Below are 23,160 nucleotides of genomic sequence, written 5' to 3' on the forward strand. Positions count from 1 at the left end.
AAAAACAACATTTCCAATAAAGGATGACTGATCGTAGTAAAGAGAATATTTGTACTCATTTGAATACGCCACATGATGTCGCTGTAACAGTTAGAGGCATAACGAGCGTTTTGGGGTAACAAAGGTTACCATAGTAATTCTACCACTCTTTGTTTAGTGAGCGCGAGCCTTATAACATTTACGTTCACAACGCAGATAAGTATGTATATCAAAATACATGTAGTTAGATTAAGAAGATTATTAGGGTAGACATTATTTTAGTAATTTATGTGTAAAAGTTCGTTAAGATTTAGTCTTCAGTATTTAGTAGCAGTTACGCTGAATGGCGCGTCTCAACATTTTGAAACCTGAAAAGAGTGTTGCTTTTTGAATGATGTTTAGCTTTAATTAACGGACTTTGGAGTGAGTGAGTAAAATAGTTACTCCATAAACCAGCATAGGCAGTCCACATAAGATGTAGCTGCTGTAATAAATGAATAGGCCCTTGGTTTAAAGAGCAGAGCTGTAAAGGGGCGGAACTGAACTGAGCGCTGCTGCTGACAGCGGCTCTCTTCTACACCGACTGCACTCTGATCGAGGAGAAACACGCCGACATCGATCATGCGGGAAATCACGAATTTGCCTTTCCAAGTATCCGAGTAAGTACCAAAGGTCTGTGATGTGTTTTGAAATTGGAGCTTTATCTTTATAGCAGCTTCCCAAATGATTCCGTGTTTCCCTGTACAGCCTGTCCATCTTCCATGACGCTAGCTACACGGCTAAGTTAACTAGCCGAAGGGAGGAAAGATTGACGTAGTTCGCTTTTATTTGACAGGAAATGCTCACTTGGCCAGCAAGAACCTACACCAAATTGGGCTTGATATTAATTTGCTCTCTTGCTAGTGTTTTTGTGATTTTAATGCGTTCAGAAATGCAGTACATGTATTGCATTCATTCGTAAATAAAACATGAAGGGGTGTTTAATTTTAAAGTCATTTATGCAAGTTGTTTGACCGATAAAATGTAGAAATTATGAAAATCTACATCCAGCGTTTCCCCTCAGCATAGACAGTGCGAGGTTCGGAAAGCTCTCGCGCTCTGCCTTTGATCGGCGGCAATGTTTGGCTAATCATTCTCTGGATTTTGTCCTTTTATGTGCGTGTTCTCGTGCTGGAGTGATTCGGAGCGATCACTTCTCTGAAAGTGATACGTGTTGCGGTTGCTTGCCCAACAGAACTGACTGGTTGTTTCCGCTCGGCCTCTGCATGCAATGGGCCCTAGAATGGACGGAGGCTTATTATTACGTAATGGCTGGTAGGCAGCGCGAGCGTCATGCATAGGTGATCATATCCTATCACAGAGAGGGGAGGTCTGCTTTTAAAGAGAAATATCCAGCACTTGCTCATTTTTTCCTCACATACTGTATTACTTTTGATCTACCGCAGTTTGATATTGTTGCTTAAATTAATCCATAGCTAACATTTACACAGACTCTCAAGAGTTGTTTGCTTGGTTGGCTTAATCTACGAGAACAGTAAGCAGATTGTGTTATGGATGGTAAGCTGAATGCTCTTTTACTCTGTGTTGTCAGTATCGTAAACATTGTCAATAAGCACGATAACGTAAGATAAAGTAGAAAATGCTAACGTTAGACTTTGTTTCTGTTAATTTCTAACTAGGCTAGTTGGTCGATACAAACTTTGGTTCAGTAAATGCAGATCTGTAGTATATTATCCAATACTGTATTAGACTATTCTGTTTTATATATGTTATGTCTTGAGATTACTCGTATAAAACACTGAATAGCTTTGTGTTCATCAAGGAGGCAATCATACACGCTTGCGTTTGCGCGTGTGCTGTATGTAGGAATGTGTTTTTGACAATGCGTTTGTAAACACTGCGTGTAGCCTTATTATTAGAATCTAATGAATTGACTCCTGGAAGTGTCCGCTGATCAATCCAGAGACAATAAGTGCTATAACATCACTGAATATACATAATATTAGACGTATGTAATATAAACGTGCAACAAAGGCTGTGGTTCTTAGATAATGACAGTGTGCGTCACATTTGTACTGAGAATGAGTAATTTCTTGTTAAGTACCAAAAGATGCGAATTAATATAATGTGTATATGTATACACATTGTATATGTATAATTTTCCCGCGACAGACCGAGCTTTTGAAACGGCCATGTGTTGTGCTCGGAGCCTCGTTGTTGTCAGCACGTGTTTGACTGATCCAGTGTTTCCTGAGAACTCTCGCGCTCTTCCCAACCAGCGATCAGATAATGCAGCGCGTGAACACCCCGCGCTCCTTATGTAGTCAAAAATACCAAATCACCAGAAATTAGTAACTTAATCTGTTTATTTAATAATATAGTTTTTTAATCTCTTTTCTCGTTAGATCTCTGTCTGTCTATCTACAGCATGCATCCATCCATATTTGTAGGCTCAAAATGAGTGATCATATTGATCAGAAATTATCTTTGTAAAAGACTGATGTATAGATTTGATCTATAATACATTTATGTAATAAAATGAACACATTCATTTGAGTCTATTCTATCAAATACATTAAGGAGTAAATAGGTTAGACATGAGTTGTCAGAACATTTTTTAAAAGGAGTCCCTAATGAAAAATGCCATGAATCACTTGGGTATCTTTTGTCTGTGACTCTTGGCTGGTTCTTCTGGCACCACAATTACGATCCATTATAGATTTGTTCAAATGAGGGAATCATAATTCTAGCCACGCTGGCTGTTCGTGCCCCCTGCTGTTTAAAATTCACTCATGTCAAGGTCAGTGTACATTTAGCCTTGTCTTGGACAAGGAGAGAGGGGAAATTGTCCATGTTTTTCATAGGAGGCAGGTGATGAGGCGCTACCATCTGTTCCTTTGATCAAGCTTCTCCATTTAGTAAGAGGGTTTTAGAGGGTGGAAAAAAGCTGTTTATCTTCAATGCCCCTTAACCTCTTCCAAAGTTTCACCCTTACCCCCTCCTCTTGCTGTTTGTGAAAATGATTGCGTATTTACGGATCAATTCATTGCACTGTTGTCTTACAACAGGGTATGAGCCATTGCACCATCCCTGAGCGTCGGCAGAAGCCTGAGAAGGACGCAAGGGTGTGCACTGTGTTCTAAGAACAAGCAAGTGGATATCCAGACATCGAAGAACGACAAGCAACGACGTGAATCATGTCTTACTATAACCGAGAACTGGTGGTATTTTTTATTAAATATAAACTCTCGCAGAGGAACTACCCCTGCAACCACATTGGACTTACAGAAGACACAAATCATACTGATGGGGCCGAAGAGAATGGTGAGGGGGCGGCAGGGACGACGACCCTTGTTAACGGCTCCATGAACAGAACCCCACCACGATCCCCCACTTCATCCCCACAGCATCAGACAAACGGGACTGGGGGTCTGGACGCGGTGAAGGAGGCGCTCCGCGATTCTGCCAACGAGTTTGAGCTGCGTTATTCCCGAGCGTTCAACGACCTCTCCTCACAGCTCCACATCACACCCGCCACAGCATACCAGAGCTTCGAGAGTGTGATGGATGAGGTGTTCCGCGACGGCGTCAACTGGGGCCGCATCGTGGGACTGTTTGCCTTCGGAGGGGCTCTGTGCGTCGAGTGCGTGGAGAAGGAGATGAGCCCACTAGTGGGACGCATTGCAGAATGGATGACCGTCTACCTGGACAACCACATTCAGCCCTGGATCCAGAGCCAAGGAGGATGGGTTAGTGGAAAATTACTTGTATTTCTCTCCTACATTGTTAGCTTTCTTCAGTTTAATCACAAACAGCCTTTGTTAACCTGTTTAGGTTTATGATTGGTCTCAAATGATTTATGCCTCAACTTATCCTGTTTGATCAGAAGGTATCTGTTAATTGGATTTAAACCTCCCTTGGCCAACCTTGATGTAAAAAAAAGTCTCTTTAACGAACTCAACTTTACACCCAAAAATGAAGATTCTGTCCAAACGCAACACAACACATCTTCGCAACACAACACAAATTAAAATATTTTCAATGTAACCAAGATTTATGTCCCTCTGCTTAAAGTCCAGGTAACTAAAACTTCTTTAGTTACTTAAACTAACTAAAGCTCCAAAAAGGTCATAAATGCATCATAAAATGAATCCATATCATGAATAAAGCACCATAAATAAAAGACATACGATTAATATTTAGGTATCACTTCAAGACTTCTGTAGCCATTTGTGATTCAAATACTTTGTGAAGCTTTTAAAAGACTGTAATAGTCCAGGAAACGTGGATGTTATTGATGAAAGAGTGTGTTTTGCATTGCCAAATCAGCTGCTTCCCTTGGGTCCAGACGGGGGCTGTTTTTAGCGCCTGCCTTCTCTTGGGCCTGGGTGGGGATGCTCTAACTCTGCGGAGGGGAAAGGAATGGGAGATAAGATAGCAGAGCCACAACCACTGGTCAGCTGATTATTGATCTCCGTAGTCTTATTTCCCAAAAGAAACTACAGAGCGGAGCGTGTGGGAGATGAGACATATGGTTGAGAATGGAGGGGGGTGCACTGATAGGTCATTGTTTTTGTGTTGTTTTCCTTTCATATTTTGTGTCTTTTTATTGTTTTCACTTTCTCTCTCCATGTTTTTTTCTCTGTCGGTCAGCTGTCCAGTAGATGAAAGGCAGGAATGAGTAAAGTCATGTGAAAATCCTTTGTGCTGGTTCTCTTCTTTATGTATGCTGGACGAGTGGCAGGTAATGTAGAGGTCCTGGCCAAGTCAGCCTTTTCTCTTTGTGATCAGGGTTGTGATGTGATTGGGTGGGTGGGTATTGGGGTGGTGGGGGTGAGATGTGGAAGGAAGTGGATTGTAAAGGTCATTTTTAACACAGCTGGTTTATTGGATGGTGCAGAGAACAGTCTCTGACTGGCAGGTTGGTTTTGTCAATGTTGTTCATTCTACTTTAGATGCTTTTTTTTCATTTTCTAATGTGTCATTTTACAAAATCTTGTTTTGTCTGAGTTGTGCATTTTTTTTCTTCCCTTGACGTTCAGCTTTGCTATCTTGTGATGTCTTGATTGCACAAAAAAATCTGGAACTGTGTAGAAAGCAAAAGTCAACACGCCATTATCTAAATTTGTATGTTGAATCTCATCGTGATCACGGGAATGAGAACATTATGAAACACAACAAACAGTCCTTAAAGATTGAGTAATTAAAAAGAGTTTTAAACATGTTTTCTGAGCTCTGCCATTGGTCGGATAAACAGTCTTCAGTCCATTTTATCTTTTTTATTTGTACAGGTTTTTTGGTCAGTTTTTTGACAACTTCTAAAGTAACTTTGACAACTTCTGACGAATAAAATTCAGTTAATATTTCATTCAATTTTATGGACTAACAGGTCATCTAATTCTTGTCTACAAAAATAACATTTTAGTTGCCAGTGCATAAATAAACCAAATATTCAGACATTTTATTTATTCATTTAATCTCAAAATATTACAACAACATTTGAAAACATTTGTTGTTGTTAACCTAGATTTTTCTTCTTTAAAAACATTAATGCATTGTAACTATCTTGCATATTTTTCTATCAGCGCTCAGCAGTATGTATTAATTAAAATAGTTTAATTATTGTCATGATGCACATTTTTGTCTTTCCATCGTTCTCAAAATAAATGACTTTTTGTGTTATGTTAATGAGATCAATACTGCCCGGCTAGAAACTTTAAGAAGATTTTTGCATCTATGCCATTTTAGACGCCACCCTGTGGACTGTTTAGGACGAGGGAAGTGTCAGGCGATTTATTATGCTGAGTTGGAGAGTTGATTTTGAATGGCACTACAGTGGGCTAATGAATGAAGTCTTGAGGTTTCACATCCTGAGGTTTGCACCCAGCTGCAGTTTTGGTTCTTCTTGAGCAGAAATTGTAAAAGCGTTCTCTTTATGTCACTTCCTCAATGGGGAAGGAAAATGAGGTCTGCGTGTCATACAAAAGGCAGACGTGCACGTGTTACATGAATGTAGGCCGCCTTTCTGCAGACTCCCACTCAACCCTCTTCATCTCGGTTGCATTCGGCATCAATTTCAGTTCGGTTGTCTTACGGATGCTCGGTCTCAATCAGGCCAGTGTAGTTCATCTGTGTGCTGTGGCGGTGGGGGGCACGCATAAGCACACATGCACGCTCGATTTCACGGTCGAACAGGATAGTCTCTCTCTCTCTCTAGTGAGCATTTACCACACATCGAAGCGTTGCGGTGGCGGGGGTTCTCATGCTATTTATTCATCTCGGTTTCAGCTTTGTAGTGAGATTTAAAAGCAGCTGTCACGAAAACCAAAGGGTACCATCGGCGGCGTCCCATGCGGTGGGACGTCCCCTCGGTGCAGGAAGAAGCTGGGAATGCCCATTTCAAGTTTCGCTCTCACTCAAACACTTCTCACATATTCAAGATTTTTTTGTGCATGTGTTTCTCCCCTCCCACGTGCAGGCCCATTTTCAACCACCTTTTGGTCTCATTCTCTTTGCCTACGCAGAGTTTTGCAGTGTCTGGCAGCTGTATGATGCAGGTGTATGGCAGTACCCGCACGTCAGGCTGTGTTATTACTGCTCTGGTGAGATCTGCTCTTATACTGTAATAACGCCCAGAGGTGACAAAAGCCTAACCCTAACTCAAAATAATAAAAAACTTAGCTTTTATTTTTGTTTTCATTTTAAATTATAGTTAATTCAAAATATTTAATAAAACACTGCATTAGAGTCAACTCCATAAATCAAGGAATTGGATTAGTTGCATTGTATGCTATTGATTCACTAAAATGAAGCTGTTCAAAAGTCATTTGTTCTGTAATCGCACTAAATTTGTCACGCTGTCTGTTTCGTGTTATACATTCAGAAGTGTTGTTGTGGTACCTCTGAATAAATAGTGCAGGAAGAGTATTTTAGTACAGAGTTCTGTCTGCATCTGGAGAAGAATGCAATGGCAAGTCATTTGGTTCTGATATTTAAAAAAAAAAAGTTCCCTATTCTACAGAGGGACGTGGAAAGAGGATTGACTGACGTAAATGAGTCTAGTCTAGTTGCCACTAGTGGAGTCTTGTGCCTGAGGGGGTGGGGATATTACCAATTAGGCTTGAATTATATGTGAATGTGCTCAGGGTAACTGCCTTTGTTCATATAGGCTAGCCTAGTACAGGATAAATGATTTGCAGTCGATGAGATTTGAGGGCAAAATAACGATACAGCGGGGGGATCCATACCTTTTCAATCTTATTACACCTGCTTTGTTCATTATTGCTGTTTTAGTGTGTGTGTGTGTGTGTGTTGCAGTAGTCCCTCAGAAACCCTCATTAGCGTCCAGCAAAGGTTCCTTCACTATCAATCTGCACCTAACTAGAACAGTGACTTCCAAACACAACGAATCATTAATCACAAACTTCACCCACATACACACTTAGCAGTAAAGCGCTCATGCATGCTGATAAACAATGGCCCGCCTTTATCACGTTTTAATCACTGTCACCACAACAGAAGTCTTTGTGTGACGTAGGGCTGTTACCGGGAGTTTCATCAAACGTATACGCGTCCAAATACAAACATGCTCACACCGTACACACACACACCCTCGTCCCATTGTCTATCATGTTTGCACAAGGAACACCCACGGGACCACCCCTTACTCCCCATCCTCCATCACTTTTACTTTTTCTCCAGCCTCCAGCTCGTGTCCTTCCTTTCTTTCGATTCTCTGTTTCTTTCTTTCGGTCGCTCTCCCCCGCCTTTCCCTCGGTCTCACGTGGTCGGACGTGTTGCAGATCAGACATGCAACAACATGCCAGCGTCACCGCCGTTAGTGTCCCCGTTCACCCCTTTATTTGGTCTCGTTCGTTCTACGTCTATCCGTCGTCCATCCATCATCCCTCCACCTTACTGGTCATCTCTATTGATTTGGCAGGCGCAAAGACCATGCGTGTTTGTGGCACGCCTCCCGCAATCATTCGTCAAGCTTCGATACATCAGCACCACCCACTCTGCGCCTGTGTCTGTCGCATGACAGACTATACATCTGCTTTTGTACTCCCTGGTCAATTGTGTCTGAGTTTGTGATCAAACACGTCACATTTAAAATGCAATATGCATTATTGTTCCATTTCATGCATGTTTACACGCATGTGCCTCTCATTTGTGCAATTATTTGAAGGTATAGCACACGCTGAGCATGTGATTACCTTAAACAATGGAGCTGCGGGTGAACACACACACATGCACGCCTGCAGAAGCCAGGTGAGGAGCTTGGCTGTAAACACACAGTGATAACAGCAGTGGAGACGGTGATCCAGATGTGATGTTTTCCTCTATAGACACTAAGAGACATCATTTATACCGTAGTCAGTTAGTGCTTAAAGCTAATGTTTGTGGTATTTGCTGCTGTTGTCAGTGGCGCCTCATGTTGCTATCTTCAAGGTTGTAGTTCACCCCTGACCTTTTGGTTCAGAATTATGCATCACCAGCATTTGAAATGTTTTCTTTTTATATTTCACTGGGTAATTCCATTTTTGGAGTACATGCACATGCCTTTATGTGTGTGCTTGGTTTATGTGTGGCTGACTGAGTGAAAATGGCAGTAAACAGATGGTGGGATTCAGTCTGTTCTAGCAGCCTTGTCACCAGCACAAGAGAAAAAGTGGGGGGAGAGAGAATGAGAAAAGGACTTATGCTATGGTAGTGCACTCCTCTTATGTCACAGGCAGGGAGAGATGGGGGGGGTTCTGGCCTCACCTTCAAGGAAGGTTGGGCTGTTCCATTCTGCCAGGGTCACGGGGGGGCGGGGGCGGCGAGACGGAGCATCCCAAACGAAACGTTTGGAGAGGGAGAGGGAAGGATTGTTTTGGTCCATGTAACTAATAGTAGAGGCATAATTGTGTAGGATTTTTAGAGATTGTTCACCCAAAAGTGAAAATTCTGTGAATTACCTAATTGTTTTTCAGACATTTGACTTCTGTGAAACATAAAAGGAGATGCATGACAGTTATGAACTCAAATCGTCTGTATGGAAAAAAGCATTTTTCAAAAATGTTCTTCTTTTGCTCCATGGAGTAAAGAAAGATAGTTTGAAACAATAAGAGAGTGAGTAAATGACAGGATTTAAATTTTTGGGTGAACTGTCTGTTTAAATGCATGAAAATTCATAAATGCACATCCACAACTAAAGCACATTTGAGTCTGTTATCGGTCTTGTCACTAGTTTTTCTCCCACCTAAGTGTTTGTGAATACACCTAGTGTATTTTTAGCAAAGTTTCCCCCACATTCTTGTTCTTTTATGTTTTTGTGACGCTGCCAGTGTGTTTGTTTACATGTGTGATGTTCAATTGCAGTGGATTTAGCTTCTTAGCTGCAGCTCCTCTTAGCTAATTAAAAATCTTAACAACACACACACATACACACACTTCTCTGTGTTGGTCAATCGCGTGGAAGAGCGACCTGCACATTTAAGCCCAGTTCTCCTAATGCACTTTAGCCAAGATTAGCCAGCATCATCGAACCGCACTGCAATTAGCCTCTAATAACACAAATAACGGCCCACTGAAAGGACCTGCTAACCTTATAGTGGCTCTGTCGCCATTCCACTGAGCAGTGGACCACATTAAGCTCCTTTTTCATCTGACAGAATTATGACTTTAAAAAGCAACTGTATTTTATGTTTTTGTAATGGGTCGACTCGTCTGCCCCTTCACTTTCGCTCATACTGCACTGAACAGCCTCTAGCTAGGCAGACTATTTAAGGAGGAAGAGGAGGACGACTCAGAAATATGGATGGAAGAAATTTAAATTTAGTTATTAAAGTCATATGCTTGCATAATATTTATTCAGCATGCCATATTGACATGCTGAATAAATATTATGACAGGTTTCTGACAGGTTTCACAAATCAGTTCAATTTCAATTCACAAGCTCTTGATTCGATTTCAATTCATTTAGATTTGTCAGGTACAGTACATATACATTTTTTCTTAAGGAAAACAATCTCACAATTAACGCTGTAAACTATACAGGGAACCCTGTCAGTTGATACATATAGTATTAAAGGTTAAAATTAACAATAGAGTCTGAATTGAGCAGATATCAGCACTAGATATAATAAATATACAGTATATGTATAAATTAAAATCGCACTCTGTGCTGCTGCTTGAACTGTGGTGGCTACAGAGATCTGTCAAGTCGCATTAAGAGCGGCAAAACGACATTAATTGTTTGAATTTTGTGATAAATTTGACAGAATTTGAAAGCTAAGACCTTTGTTTAATATTAAAAGTAACTAAGCATGCACAGGCACACTACAAGTAATGTTTTGTTCTTGCGTCAACTGAAAACGGCAAAGATTGATCTTGAGATTTAAAAAGCGATATTAAAAGTTTGAGTTTGAATAAGCATATCTGTAGTTTTGAGATGAAGTCATGAAGAGATGGAGTCACTTGAGTCATGAGATCACCACAGTGCTTCAGAGATGTCTCAGGTAAGACTGAAAGAGAACTCAGAATGGAAGCTCAGTCTGAGTGTGTGACGCCTGGCTGATAGCAGATTAGGAGCTGGGGGAGGTAGAGCTCAGATCAGCTTCTCGCCTGTGCCGCTCTGGACATAGCATGACTGTTGCTCTGCTCTGACTGAATTGTTTATGCTGGAAAATCAGGTCATGAGCAATCCCCCCCTCTCTCTCTCTCTCTCTCTCTCTCTCTCTCTCTCTCTCTCTCTCTCTCTCTCTCTCTCTCTCTCTCTCTCTCTCTCTCTCTCTCTCTCACTTTCACTCATTATTTATCCTCTGATTTATATTCTCTCCATCCCTTTCCCTCTGTCTTCAGTAAAGCCTCTCTCTATCTATCCAGCTTTCTCTCATTCCTGTATAGCTTCTAGTTGAGATCAGATTATGTAGAAAAATCTGATGCCCCATCAGTAGGATTAGGCACAGTTGTGAATAAAGGCCATGGCCCATGACGATGGAGTCACAGGGATTTAAAGTTACTGATAAAGTGTGTTGATATCATCTCTGATTGCCATCAGTCACATTTTTTTTTTCTAGGTTCCACCTTGTTCACCACCTAAGATTTTGTAGAAATGTATCTATTCTGCTCCATTAACATCACCAAATGGAATTGCAAAAAATAATGACCATTTTTAACAGGATTCCTGAACTCTCCTTTCGTCTGCCAGTCTCAAGACCAAATCATTTTCGTCCAATCATTGAATTCAGTGCGAATGCAATGATACGATATTCTACCTGTGCAGACTCTGCTGTGTGTGTGCGTTCATAAGTTTTGAAGGAGGTGTGGCTTTGGAGAGCGTTCTGAAGGCAGGGTGGGATCTCATGCTTTAAAAGCTAACTTGCTATTTCTAGCTGCTCTGAAATTGCCTACCGTACCTTTAAAACAACAGCGAAAAAGACTTTGTATTGTCACACAAAGGTTACATAATCAAGTGCAATTATTCAACCACAATCGCAAACAATAGTCTAGATCCATGTTTCGGATTTATTACAGTTTATCATTGAGAAGGTTGGATCGCAGATTCTGTTGCAGCAAACAGCACAAGCGGCTCGGGACAGAACATAGAAATAACTCCAGCTTATTTGTTTTTGTCTGTGTTTTCTGATCATCGGCGGCGCTTCCGCACTGTAGAGAGAGTAAATGCGCATGGTTGCCAGAATGCAAATATTAAAGGCACATTATGCAGAAATTGTGTTTTAGTCAAACAGCGACCCCTATAGTCGATGTGGAACACTTACACTGTCGTAAATAGCTATCTAGACATATGTGGAAATTTTTGGACTGGTCTAATTATCAACAATAGATGAATGAACAGCATCGTAAAAAAAAAAGGCATACTACAAGCAAGCGCAACAACATAGAACGCAATCAAGTTTAGAAATAAGAGATTTAGGCTACTTAATCCATCAACAAGATAGCCAGGTCAGCATCGCGGTTAAATCCAGTGCTGCTTTTTAGCTCGCGCCAACTAGTGAAAGCCCGACCGAGTGGGACTGTCACAAGGAAATAGTCAAAGGATTCAGCTGCGAGTAAACAGTAATTTATTGAGCACAATAGTAGATATCCGTGTGGGTCAAAATGGAAGCAGACAGAAGAAGACTCAGGCTCGGCAACGCAGGGACGCAGTGGGCAGACACAGATGCAGGAACAGGTAGAAATTCCTCCGGGAAAATCTCAGGAAACCACTGCATGGGTACAGGAGTGGAATGCAGGAGAACACGGCGAGTAGAACCCTGGTAGCCTCAACAACCAACTGACAAAGACAGGACGAGGTAACAAACAATATGGGCATCCTCATTCAAAACAGCTGGCGCTGATCAGCTCATCAGCCGCGCTCGCGCTCACTCACACAACACGCACACACATAGCGAGGGCGAATCAGGGACTCTTTTCCAGGTTCCTCACGCGGTCAGATTCTCTTTTCCTTTTCCAAGTTTCTTCCGACCGCGTTTTCTTTGCTTTTTCCATCGTCAAGTATCACGTCTGAAATGCGAAATGCAAGTGTCTTCGTGCTTCATATGTGGTTGTTGATGTGTGTGACGTCGTTGCCGTAAAGCAAGTCGTGATTCTCGCGAGATTTGTCGGGGGCGCTCCTCTCAAACTTGCATTGCTGGTTTTTCCAGCGGCGTCCCCGCCAAGCTTTATTACCAGGATGATTCGCCCTACTATGAGTTTGTTTACCACCGAAATGACTTTGAAGCTGTTATATTAAGGTACAGTTCTTGCATAGTGTGCCTTTAAGTAAAACAGAAAAGTTATGATTTGGGGATTTAAAATCTTGACCGCAAGCGAAAGTAATGAAAGATGAAAGCATGAAAGATAACAACATTTTAGTCACGTCTTTTTTTGGTCAACGATCTTGCATGTTGGTATACTCAAATTATATAGTAAAAATTCAATGACATTGGTGTCGTCTCGTCTCGTCATCGTCTCATCTTAGTCATGGGGAAAAAAGGCAATCAACGACAATTTTTCGTCATATAGTTTTTGTTAACGAAATTAACACTACCACAGTGTTTACTTTTTAGGGAAATCATCCTACAAATGGAATTGACCAAGATGGTGCAGCGTTTGTGATTTGAAAATCATGACTATATCTTGGCACCACACCATTCATGTACTTGCATGCTCCATTTCAGGCTGGTGCGCCATCCAATAGGCATAAGTCAGTCTGTTTCCTGACAAATATCCCCAGAAGCCGTGTCTGCCTGTAAGCGCCGGACCCCGCCGGCTTAGGTCAGAGACTGGTAAATCTGGCTGCATGTGTTTCCAAGAACATGCATGAATGCTATGGTCTGTATGTATGTGGTCTGTGTGTGTCCCAGCTCAATGGGATTTGCTTGACAGAATGGGAGCTGATGTCTCCCCGGTGAGATACGGAACAGATTGGAGTCTGAGCCCCACTCTCCTGACTCATTAATCTTCTCTTTAATTTATTTACGGTACGCACAAACATGGCCACATTGCCAGGCGGGTACAAAGGACACCTGCCACAGACCGATCCTCCAGATATATGACCCAAAATAAAATGGGGAGGTGTACTGCTCAAATTACTTTACATGCTGTGATCTGATTGGATGTTCTGTGATCTAAATTTAATTTGGACAGGGTTTTGTGGAGTCTGTTTTGTTGCTCTAATTGTCAGCAAAATTTGAGGTGCAGGGTTTTAAACCAGTTTAATGTACCAGGTGTCCTCACACTAAATTATTACACAATGAAACACTAATGTTTCTGGGCAAAGACTGATGTAATTGGGAAAATTGGATGTAGGAGAATAGATAATAAAGTCTGTACATGCTGAGAACAGTTAGTACGGTTAATGTGAATGTAGCAACAGAGTTGCATGAAACCTCATCTGTCCAGGCCAGTGTTGCTGTGTTTTTAAGGTGACTGTACTTTCTGTGCTTGGGAAACTGATGTTTGGTTTTCATCAAGGGTGCTGCTTCCTGTATTTGGATTAATTAACAAATGGTGAACCGAGAACCTTTCCATTGATTTCCTTCTGTTTTGCCAGACTATAAGTGTTCAGAACTGGTTGATATTTGTATCTACTTATTTGTTTATTGGTCAATATTGGATATTTCATTTGGCTTGCTTTATTTTCCTGTTTTTACATTTAGTAATCTTACTTTTACTGTCTCGTCTAAAATCACCAATTTAGTAATTACATTTACTGTCATCTAAGACCATGTTAAATGTAATCGTTAGGAAATGAATATCCATTTTTCATATTGTACATTTATAATATGATGCCTAAATTCACTTGTAGCATTTAAAGCAATTGATTTGTTTCAATCATTCTTTTTATATATATTCAGACAAAATAGTATAGAATTTAATAGAATAAAATAATAATTTATTTTAATTATAAATTAAAACAGATAATATAGAATAAAATAATTATTTATATTTGTATTTAATATGGGTGGATCCCTATTTAGAACTTGATCTTTTGTGCTTAAAATGTTAATCTTGGGGTGTTTGAACTTAAAAATGAATGAGGCTGAGGTCATATTTGGTTATCTGTCAGTAAACAACTCAACATTTAGCATTGCATTCCTTGTTTCACATTATACATTGGCAACACAATTCAGGATAATTCAGATAATTCAAAATTCAACGGGTTAAAAGCAGTGCTAACATCCTTTCAAAATTTCAAGTGTAAAAAAGCCCCTCAACCCAGGATAAAAGTGGCCTGAACAAGGTTGACTGTGTTTTTTAATAATTTTATTGAGATTTAAGGGACCATTAAGGAGAGGATGCAGAATGTGCTACTCTAACTGTGAACCACTAAACCCACATGTCATAAACCAGAGAGAGACAGTTGCTCTCAATAAAAAGTGAGAGACTCTCTATAATAAATGTTTGCCTGGCCTGTAGGTGTGGGTTGATGTCATTTCATTGACATTTAAATGGTAAATACCAGGCTGACATCAGAAATCCCATTTGCTGTGAAGAATCTGCCTCCCTCTTAGAGTAAATGAGATCACATTGTCGTCATGGACCAAAGAGATGATGACCATCAATTTGATCAGACTCAGAGATAAAGTAACTGTGACAAATACAGTCTTTGACCCTCTTGTTTATTCTTACCCTGAAAAATGTTGCAACGTGATTTCACCTTCCCAAAAAATTGACATCCTGTTGGTTTTGCAACATTTGTGTAATTTTCAAATTAACTGTGACTGTTCCATGCCTTGTGATGGTTTAACTGGGTTTGTCTTGCTTCTGTCCATTTTTTGTTTTTGTTTACCTCTTTTCTTTTTTTCTCACTCTCTCCACCATCCCTTTAATCAAGGACTGGAAATTTCTGGTTTGAGCTTGAAGTCTGAATGACTCAGCAGAGATCGAGTGAGAAACAGCAAGGCCAGTTATTGACGCCACACAGTTGGAATTCATTTTTTCCCCCTACCCTAAAGCACGTTTCAAATCAGCTGATTTCCACACAGGAATGAGGGTGTCAGCATTCCTCAGTGATTTGTGAGGAAATCCCGCCCTTACGGTCTCTCTGTAATTGTTCTGCACTGTGCTGGCGTGTGACCTTCTGCTCGAAGTAAGCTTTCTGGCTTCCAGTATGAATGAAACAAACATTACATGTGTTTATAGTGCTCAATGCTCACACCACCCTGGGTAAAAATGTGAAAAATAATACTTCTCTCTAAAGAAATTTGAAGTAAACATGATAACCGATGTTATTCTCTAGTGTAGTTTACTTTCTAAGTGTTCCTTAATGATTTTTAGATATAGTTATAGCCTGCCTGCATGTTAACGGCAACCTGCAGTTTTCATTTTTACTATTATTATTTTATAATAATAAATAAATAGTATTATTTTAATTCTGAATCAAAACTCTGAATCAACAATGCTACATTTTTCTAAATGTCATAATCATTTGTTAACAAACAGGTATTCATTACTTCAATGAGCTCATTGTTTCTGCCTTTAATTATTACTTTGTTTAAATTAATACATTTTTAGCTAACTGTGATTTTGTATATGTACATTTCTGAAATACATAACTTAGAAAGTTACCTCTAATAACAGATCACTCTAAATTGTAATATGGACTCATGCATTTTCTGTAAAGCTGCTTTGAAACGATGTGTATTGTGAAAAGCGCTATACAAGTAAATGTGAATTAATTATTATATTATATTGCTTTTAATAATGAAATTGTGTTATTACAATAGTAATAATTCTTATTTTGTTTAATATTTTTATTTAGTAATAATCATAATAATAATTATTAGTCATAAGCACAACATTTTTGGCCAAATTGTGCAGCCATACAAGCAGGCACAACAAATTTGGTGTTCTTTATTCTTTAAAAAAAAAAATATTTAAAAATTGCATTTTAAATCAACCCCCAAAAATAGCTTTTTCCCCAAATCATGCAGCCCTAGATGGCAGTCTTTTCTAGGAACCAGAATATCATTGAGGCTTGGGTGTGGGGTCTTTTGACTTTGGAAGATACCAGAGCTTACTTCCCAACTATATGTTTGACGAAAATACATATGAATATGAATACTGGCTTTCACATAAAACAGTAGGCAAACTAGGCAAAAAGTACCTGGATGTCCTACTGCTACCACACTCCCCATGAGGGAGTGAATGGCAGTGAAGCAACGCAACTGCTGCTGGGATGTCACATGAAATATGTAGTATGTCCGGATGACATTTATACTACATAGAGCATACTTTCTTTTTTTTTAACAGTCACAAAGTAAATACTTATGTAAAAGAAGTAACTATTCAGATATGCTTGTTTTATTGGTTGAAACGGTCTCTGTTCTAAATGTACCTTAATAAAGGCTATAGCTCAATTTTATTATTTACCGTATTTACATGAAAATAAGTGGCACCTGTCAGTCGAATCAGGTCAAACATGCGTTGTTGAGAGAAAAAACACAAATAAATTGCATCGGTGTATGAGTCGCATTTTATTATTAGGTTCAGAAATCCTTTAATGGTTTAAATTTAATGGTAGGTCTATTCAGAACAGAGAAAAAAATGTATGTATGAAATTGAAATAAATTATAGTGCCATTCATTACAAACACCATTTATTTAAAATGCTAAGCTTATAACAAACTTATTTTAAGTGAAACTGAATCTGCTCGCGTACTACCTCTCATTCGGCATGAATCGTTTCCATGAATGTATCATTTGTCGCAGTGTAACATTTGGTTGCTAAATTTATTATGTAAAGAAGGCTTTGTACTTCTTTCATCTCCCAATATCAAATCAAAATAGCATGCTTCATATACACAAAAAAAAAATGTGCATGCTTGCGCTGACCGACACAGCCTACAACAGACAAATTCAATTGAGTAACCGAATAACTTTTCTGTTTAGTTGTCTCATAAGAGGCTGCGATGTCATGTTAAGTTAGCAATGTGAGAAGAACTGATATGTTGGGTGTGCGCATGAGGCACCTACTTTTAAGTGTCTATGTTTTGCTTATTTGACGTTAAATGCATTATAGGAGTCACTTTGTAATATAAATCGTATTTCACAGACCTCCTGGCAATGGGACCTCGGGGGTCCGCAGACCCCACTTTGAAAACCCCTGCTATAACGGCTAAGTCACACCTTTCAATTTAAAGTCAATGGTGTGTGTTGGATTTACTCTATAATTTACAGGAGTTTATTTACTTGTGCATTCATATTAACTGGACCTGGCTGCAAAATAGTTTTTTAAAAATAGATTTCAGTAATTCTGGAATTCTATTCTGGAAAGCATGCACTGGTTTCACAAACGTGAGGGTTAAGGGGTCAGGATGGTGTAACAGTGGAGAAACCCAGTACTCTGACTCAACTGAAACAAACTGAACTCTCTGTACTATCCTCTCATAACTTCCCAAACACACACGCACACACTACTCTCTCTCTCTCTCACTCACTCACTCACACACACACAAATTGCTCATCTTCTAACAGGATGAGGTTGGATGTACTTGATGTAATACACTGATGTCAACAGAGTAGCTCAGTAGTCTGTATTGTAACTTCAGTAACAGTGGTAAGGATGACTTTGTGTTTCTTTGGTCCGCCTCTGTTCGTCTGTGCCAGCTTTTATACCCCTCCAGTAACTCCTTCACCCACCGTGCTCCTTTTAAGATCAGAATCACCCCCTTTCTTGGCCTCTATTTGGATATTAGCCTATGCTAACTAACGAACGTAGGCACCTGGTTTCACTCTGTCCTGTAGGGCCAGGTTTGTATGTGCTCTTTGTTTAGATAGGGCTGTGGAAAACGCCTGGCAGTCCCCGCTGCCTAGCAGCCGATATCTCTTGGGAGCATTCGTACAACCTCAGCACTGTTTGGAGCCAGTAAAAATCTGTTTTTCTTGACAGATTGTGTGTACAAATGCTTTTCACTCAGTCACACCTATAGTGAATCAGTGTGAGTTTAGGAGTGGATCTTTTAAGGTGTAGTTGCAAGATATACAAAGAGTCACATTAGTTAATGAACTGTTTAAAAACCGAGTCATAAATGCTGTCATGATGGTCAGGCATATTACAGTGTTGTTAGAGACATGTTAGGGCATGTGCTGTACCTGGCTTGGTGCTGGGGATGGGATTAATAAACCCCTACATTGTTAACCCAAAAAATGAAAATTCAGTTACTCATTCTCATGTTGTTCCAAACCCATAAGATTTTCATCCATTTTTGAGAAACTAAGATATTTTTAATGAAACCTGAGAGATTTCTGTCCCTCCATTGGAAGCCCATGCAACCAAAACCTAAATAATTCCATATGAATATAATCCAAATGATTTGCAGATTAAGCCATGCTCGTTTAGTGATCATTAAGTGATAGTGTCGTTTCAGAAAATGGATTAAACAACTTCCTGTCCTTCCTGTTTTATGTGCAATAGCCTAGGCTATACGTTGCACCATAATCCTACTGCCAACAAGCATGCCTTAACATGTCTTAGATTTATGATATGGACTTTAATTAAAGAGCCACATTCTTGTCATACCAGTGTACATTGTTCCTACCTTGTTCTCACAGTTTGTCACACTGATACTTCTCTAACATGTGTCCATTAGGCTTGGCTCTGCCTCCAAGTCATACTGTTAGCATTCCTTCAGGGGTTACTCATGTACCTGTTAAAGCATGATGCGAATTCCTCTGCCGTCTGACTGTTGACTGTAGCACGCCCTCTCTGTTCACCATTCATGATCAGGTCGGCATGGGTCATGTTTAAACTACACAAGGTTGACAAAGGTGTGCCTGAGGAAGTGCATGATAGAAATGATATGCGCTGCAGAAGTCACTGTGCGGTGAAACAGTAGTTTGCTTTTATGGTTAATTGTTCTAGCAGGATATTGAACTCTGTAGGATGTACAGTATTGTGTGGGAGTGTGTGTGTGTGTGTGTGTGTGTGTGTGTGTTTTTTATGTGGTGTTTGCTCAATTTGTGCATCACTATCCTATTGGAGGGGTTGTTTGACACTCGTTCCTCACTGTTTATGCTACTGATATGAATCATACAATCCAATTGTGTGATTTGTTGAGAAGTATTACTTTTCTAAGCACTCGGGCCATCATTTTTTTAAAGACTTGCATTGATGGAGGGAGCCAAGTTATATCTAGAGATCAAAAAATTGGTTATGGGAACTTTTGACTTGGGTCAGCAAGCAACCACACTGAACACCCTAGCTATTCATGGGCGAACCCCATCCATTATTTTTTAAACAAAATTGTAAAAATGTAGGTGTTGGCTATATTAATAATTATAATCAAATTTTTTTTTTTTTTTTTTTTTTTTTTGTCGTTGTATATCATAGATTTGAGCATAAGGTGTTTTTAAGGTTGTTTTTAGGTATCTGTGTTAACCGTAAGTGAAAGTGCAGTCTTGACTTGTGATGTCATGTGCTGCGTCACTGGTTGTGATAACCCCTCTGCTCTGGAACTGCATGTTTGTTATCAGCTTCTGCCACTCCCATCACCCCTCCCTCACACTTACGAAATCATTTCCTATGAAATTGATCTCGTTTCTAGGCACACTATGTGACTGACATCACTTTGACTACAATGTCATACATTTCATATCCAAAACGAGCCTATTTGACTCTATTACTTCCTTCTTATTAATCTCCCTTTCATCCTCTTTGTCAGTTAAAAAAATGTACCTGTCAATAAATTTGACAACTCCTCCCCAGATTATACACTTGAGGCTTTGTGAAATGCAGTCATTTACCATAGGTCTTTTGCATTTTTGTTGTGCATTGTCCTTCCGACAGACACCTATTTGACCTCCCCTAGCTGCTCCTTTTTTATATTTGAAATATCTCAGCTTTAGCAATCCTTCTCAATTCATATGAAACATGACAGATTGCTTTAGTAGCTAGCACGGATGAGTATTAATATGCAGAAAAATTGTCACTTACTCATCCGTGTAATGATGATACTCATGGTACTGTGGTCTAGTGGTAAACATGTTCTCAAAAGCTGATTTTTATATTTATATATATAAATCTTAATTCCTATAACTCTGTTAGCCTTTAAATATATAAATATACAAAAAGTTATATGTATGTATATATATCTTATGCTCAAAAAAGCCCAAATGAATAGCCTTTAAATCTATAAATATATTTGATATACAAAGTTTTTTTATATATATTTATTAATATATGCTCTAAAAAGGCTAAAATATATATGCTAAAAAAGACCAAATTAAATAAATTGTCACACAACTTCATCCTGCTACATGCTATGATAGTTTTGTTTCACTGTAAAGAGAAACCCAGTTCTGTTGTGACTGATAAATGTTGCCACAGTGCACGTGTTAAGTGTCGGATGGTTTTACCCAGTCCTCCACATTCTTCTTTCCCATATTTTCAAGCTTGTGTAGATAACTAGGGCAAAGGGAAAGAGTAGAGGATGACATCAGTCTTCTTGAGTGGGAAAACAGGGGTGTGTGTGTGTGTGTGTGTGTGTGTGTGTGTGTGTGTGTGTGTGTGTGTGTGTGTGTGTGTGTGTGTGTGTGTGTGTGTGTGTGTGTGTGTGTGTGTGTGTGTGTGTGTGTGTGTGTGTGTGTGTGTGTGTGTGTGTGTGTGTGTGTGTGTGTGTGTGTGTGTGTGTGTGTGTGTGTGTGTGTGTGTGTGTGTGTGTGTGTGTGTGTGTGTGTGTGTGTGTGTGTGATCGACTGCATGCACTGAATTATTTTTGGCTTGATCACTGCATTGCTGTAATACAGCTGACAAAAATGTCAGTGAAAGAAATCACATTGACCCTGTATCTATACTCTGAAGATCCAATTGAGAAAACTGCAGAGAAGAAAAAAAACATTTCTGTCTTCAGAAATTGTCGGGGTGGTATGAACTCATGCATGTTTATGAGTCATATTTGCTTTTTACTGCAGTGCTCTGGTTGAGTTATTTCAACCTCCATCTGCAGTTGGTGAGCTCTACTTTTGTGTGTGTTCCCTGAGGAAACGGGTTACGTTATAAAGCCTGAAATCCCCTTTCAGCTTTTCAAATAATATTGGGGTTGCTACAGAATCCTGCTGAGAAATGCGGTTAGTGAAGTCTTTGAAACAGGCATGGTAAATCTCGCCCCCTGGTGGTCATTGCACGAACACATTATTGCACACACAAACTTGTCACAGGAAGGGTGGGATTAATGATGGGAAGGGACACTTGAAGGAGTTCAGTGGTTGGCTGGAATGAGCTTGTCAGTAATAGTGTCTGAAGTATAATTATTGGGTGGTTGATCATGGCAATATTTTCCTCTGATTTATGAATATCTAGTGACAATTGACCCTTTTCACATTTCCGGATTTCTGCAGAAGCGAAAGTTGTCAATAATAACATAATATAGAATATGTGTGCATATTTTCATAGATTCACTGTTGTAGAAATAAATCTGATTATATTCTCTGTGTGTTTTGTGCAGGAGCGATTCGCGGAGATCTTTGGAAAAGATGCAGCAGCAGAGAGCAGAAAGTCACAAGAAAGCTTCAAGAAGTGGTTGCTGGCGGGAATGACCTTGCTAACAGGTGTCGTGCTCGGGTCACTCATTGCACAGAAACGCCTGTGAGGATCAGAATAACTGAAGATCCAAATACACCTACTGCTTCATTTAGACCTCCAGCTAAAATGAAGGAACTTCAAAAATACTTGTTTTGGATTTATTTGTTTCACTTTTATTGCCAAGAAATTTCATGTTTACATCCCCCGTCCCACCGTGTACTGTTGACTGAGTGGAGTGCATCTGTGATGTGACATCACATGACCCAGACTGCATGAGGGTGCATTGGTTTTAGTTGACTCAGAAAATGCAACGCCACGTATCCTTACACCCTGTTCAACGAAACTAGAAAAATGACTAAAACCGTCAAGAGAAAAAGTTTCAAATCTTGCTTCTTTGTCTGTAATTTTGTTTTCAGCTCTATCGTCAATCTTTTTAAGTATCCTTATTATTCTCTCATTTTCAAAGAGATTTGCAAAACTGACAAGGATACAAACATTTTATCTTTAAATCTAATTTAAGCTCACTTGTAATTCTTGAGTTAACCGAACGATAAAGAAGTTGAATCTGAACTGAATTTGAAACATTCAGTCAGTAAATCAGCACTGACATTTCTGAGGAACGTTATTCCTGTCTGGAGTGCCAGATATTAGCTCGAGAGCAGAGGCATCTCACTACACTTGAGCGCCTGCTTCCTCTGCAATCTCTACAATTATAGAAAAATGTGGAGAACAGATAAAATATGTCTGTGATTGTTTTTATGTTGTTGTTGTTTTCCCATTATTGTTCTGTTTCTTTTCACATGCGAATTTGATGAGCGTTAAATGTGTGACTACCTGCATAGGCAGGTTTGAAATCCTCTAAAGCATCTAAATTGTCTAAAGGACCAACAGTTATGAGACGGCCAACAGTTTGAGAGAAAGTTCTGTATGTTTGGTGCCGTTTGATTTATTAAACCTTATTAAACCTAAGTTTCAGCTTCAGATATGGTATCACGTATAACTCTTTATACCTTTAAGATTGTTGTAACTAGAGCTAGAAGAGACACGGATACATAAGGAGTGAGTAGGTCACTCCTGTTGTATCTGTGACTACACTTAACTGTGTTTTATACACAGAAAATGTAACACTTTAAGCTGAAATTAATTAGATTAAACCATATTGCCACAAGA

General features: G+C 39.6%; 1 protein-coding gene across 2 annotated transcripts; it reads left to right on the forward strand.

Annotated features, from left to right (window-relative positions):
* The first annotated feature begins 490 nt into the window (after positions 1–490).
* bcl2l1 (BCL2 like 1) lies at positions 491–23,160 on the forward strand. 2 transcript variants are annotated; one of them, XM_056246407.1, is made up of 3 exons: positions 491–638; positions 3,048–3,728; positions 21,914–23,160. In XM_056246407.1, exons 2-3 carry the CDS (start codon positions 3,177–3,179, stop codon positions 22,055–22,057), a joined length of 696 nt encoding a protein of 231 aa, XP_056102382.1. In that variant the 5' UTR covers positions 491–638; positions 3,048–3,176; the 3' UTR covers positions 22,058–23,160. The 2 variants fall into 2 exon arrangements, with proteins under 2 accessions (XP_056102382.1, XP_056102383.1); XM_056246408.1 differs by lacking the exon at positions 491–638 and adding an exon at positions 1,354–1,536.

This window comes from Rhinichthys klamathensis, unplaced genomic scaffold (genome assembly GCF_029890125.1).
Source record: "Rhinichthys klamathensis goyatoka isolate OS25496 unplaced genomic scaffold, OSU_Roscu_1.1 h1tg000037l_1, whole genome shotgun sequence".
In the NCBI taxonomy this organism is placed as follows: Eukaryota; Metazoa; Chordata; class Actinopteri; order Cypriniformes; family Leuciscidae; genus Rhinichthys; species Rhinichthys klamathensis.

What these genes read in the sequence shown, in the direction of transcription:
- bcl2l1 (XM_056246407.1), top strand. Translation starts at nt 3,177, where the DNA reads ATGTCTTACTATAACCGAGAACTGGTGGTATTTTTTATTAAATATAAA. An exon ending in TCCAGAGCCAAGGAGGATGG is followed by an intron (nt 3,729 to 21,913) that starts GTTAGTGGAAAA and finishes TGTTTTGTGCAG; the next exon opens with GAGCGATTCGCGGAGATCTT.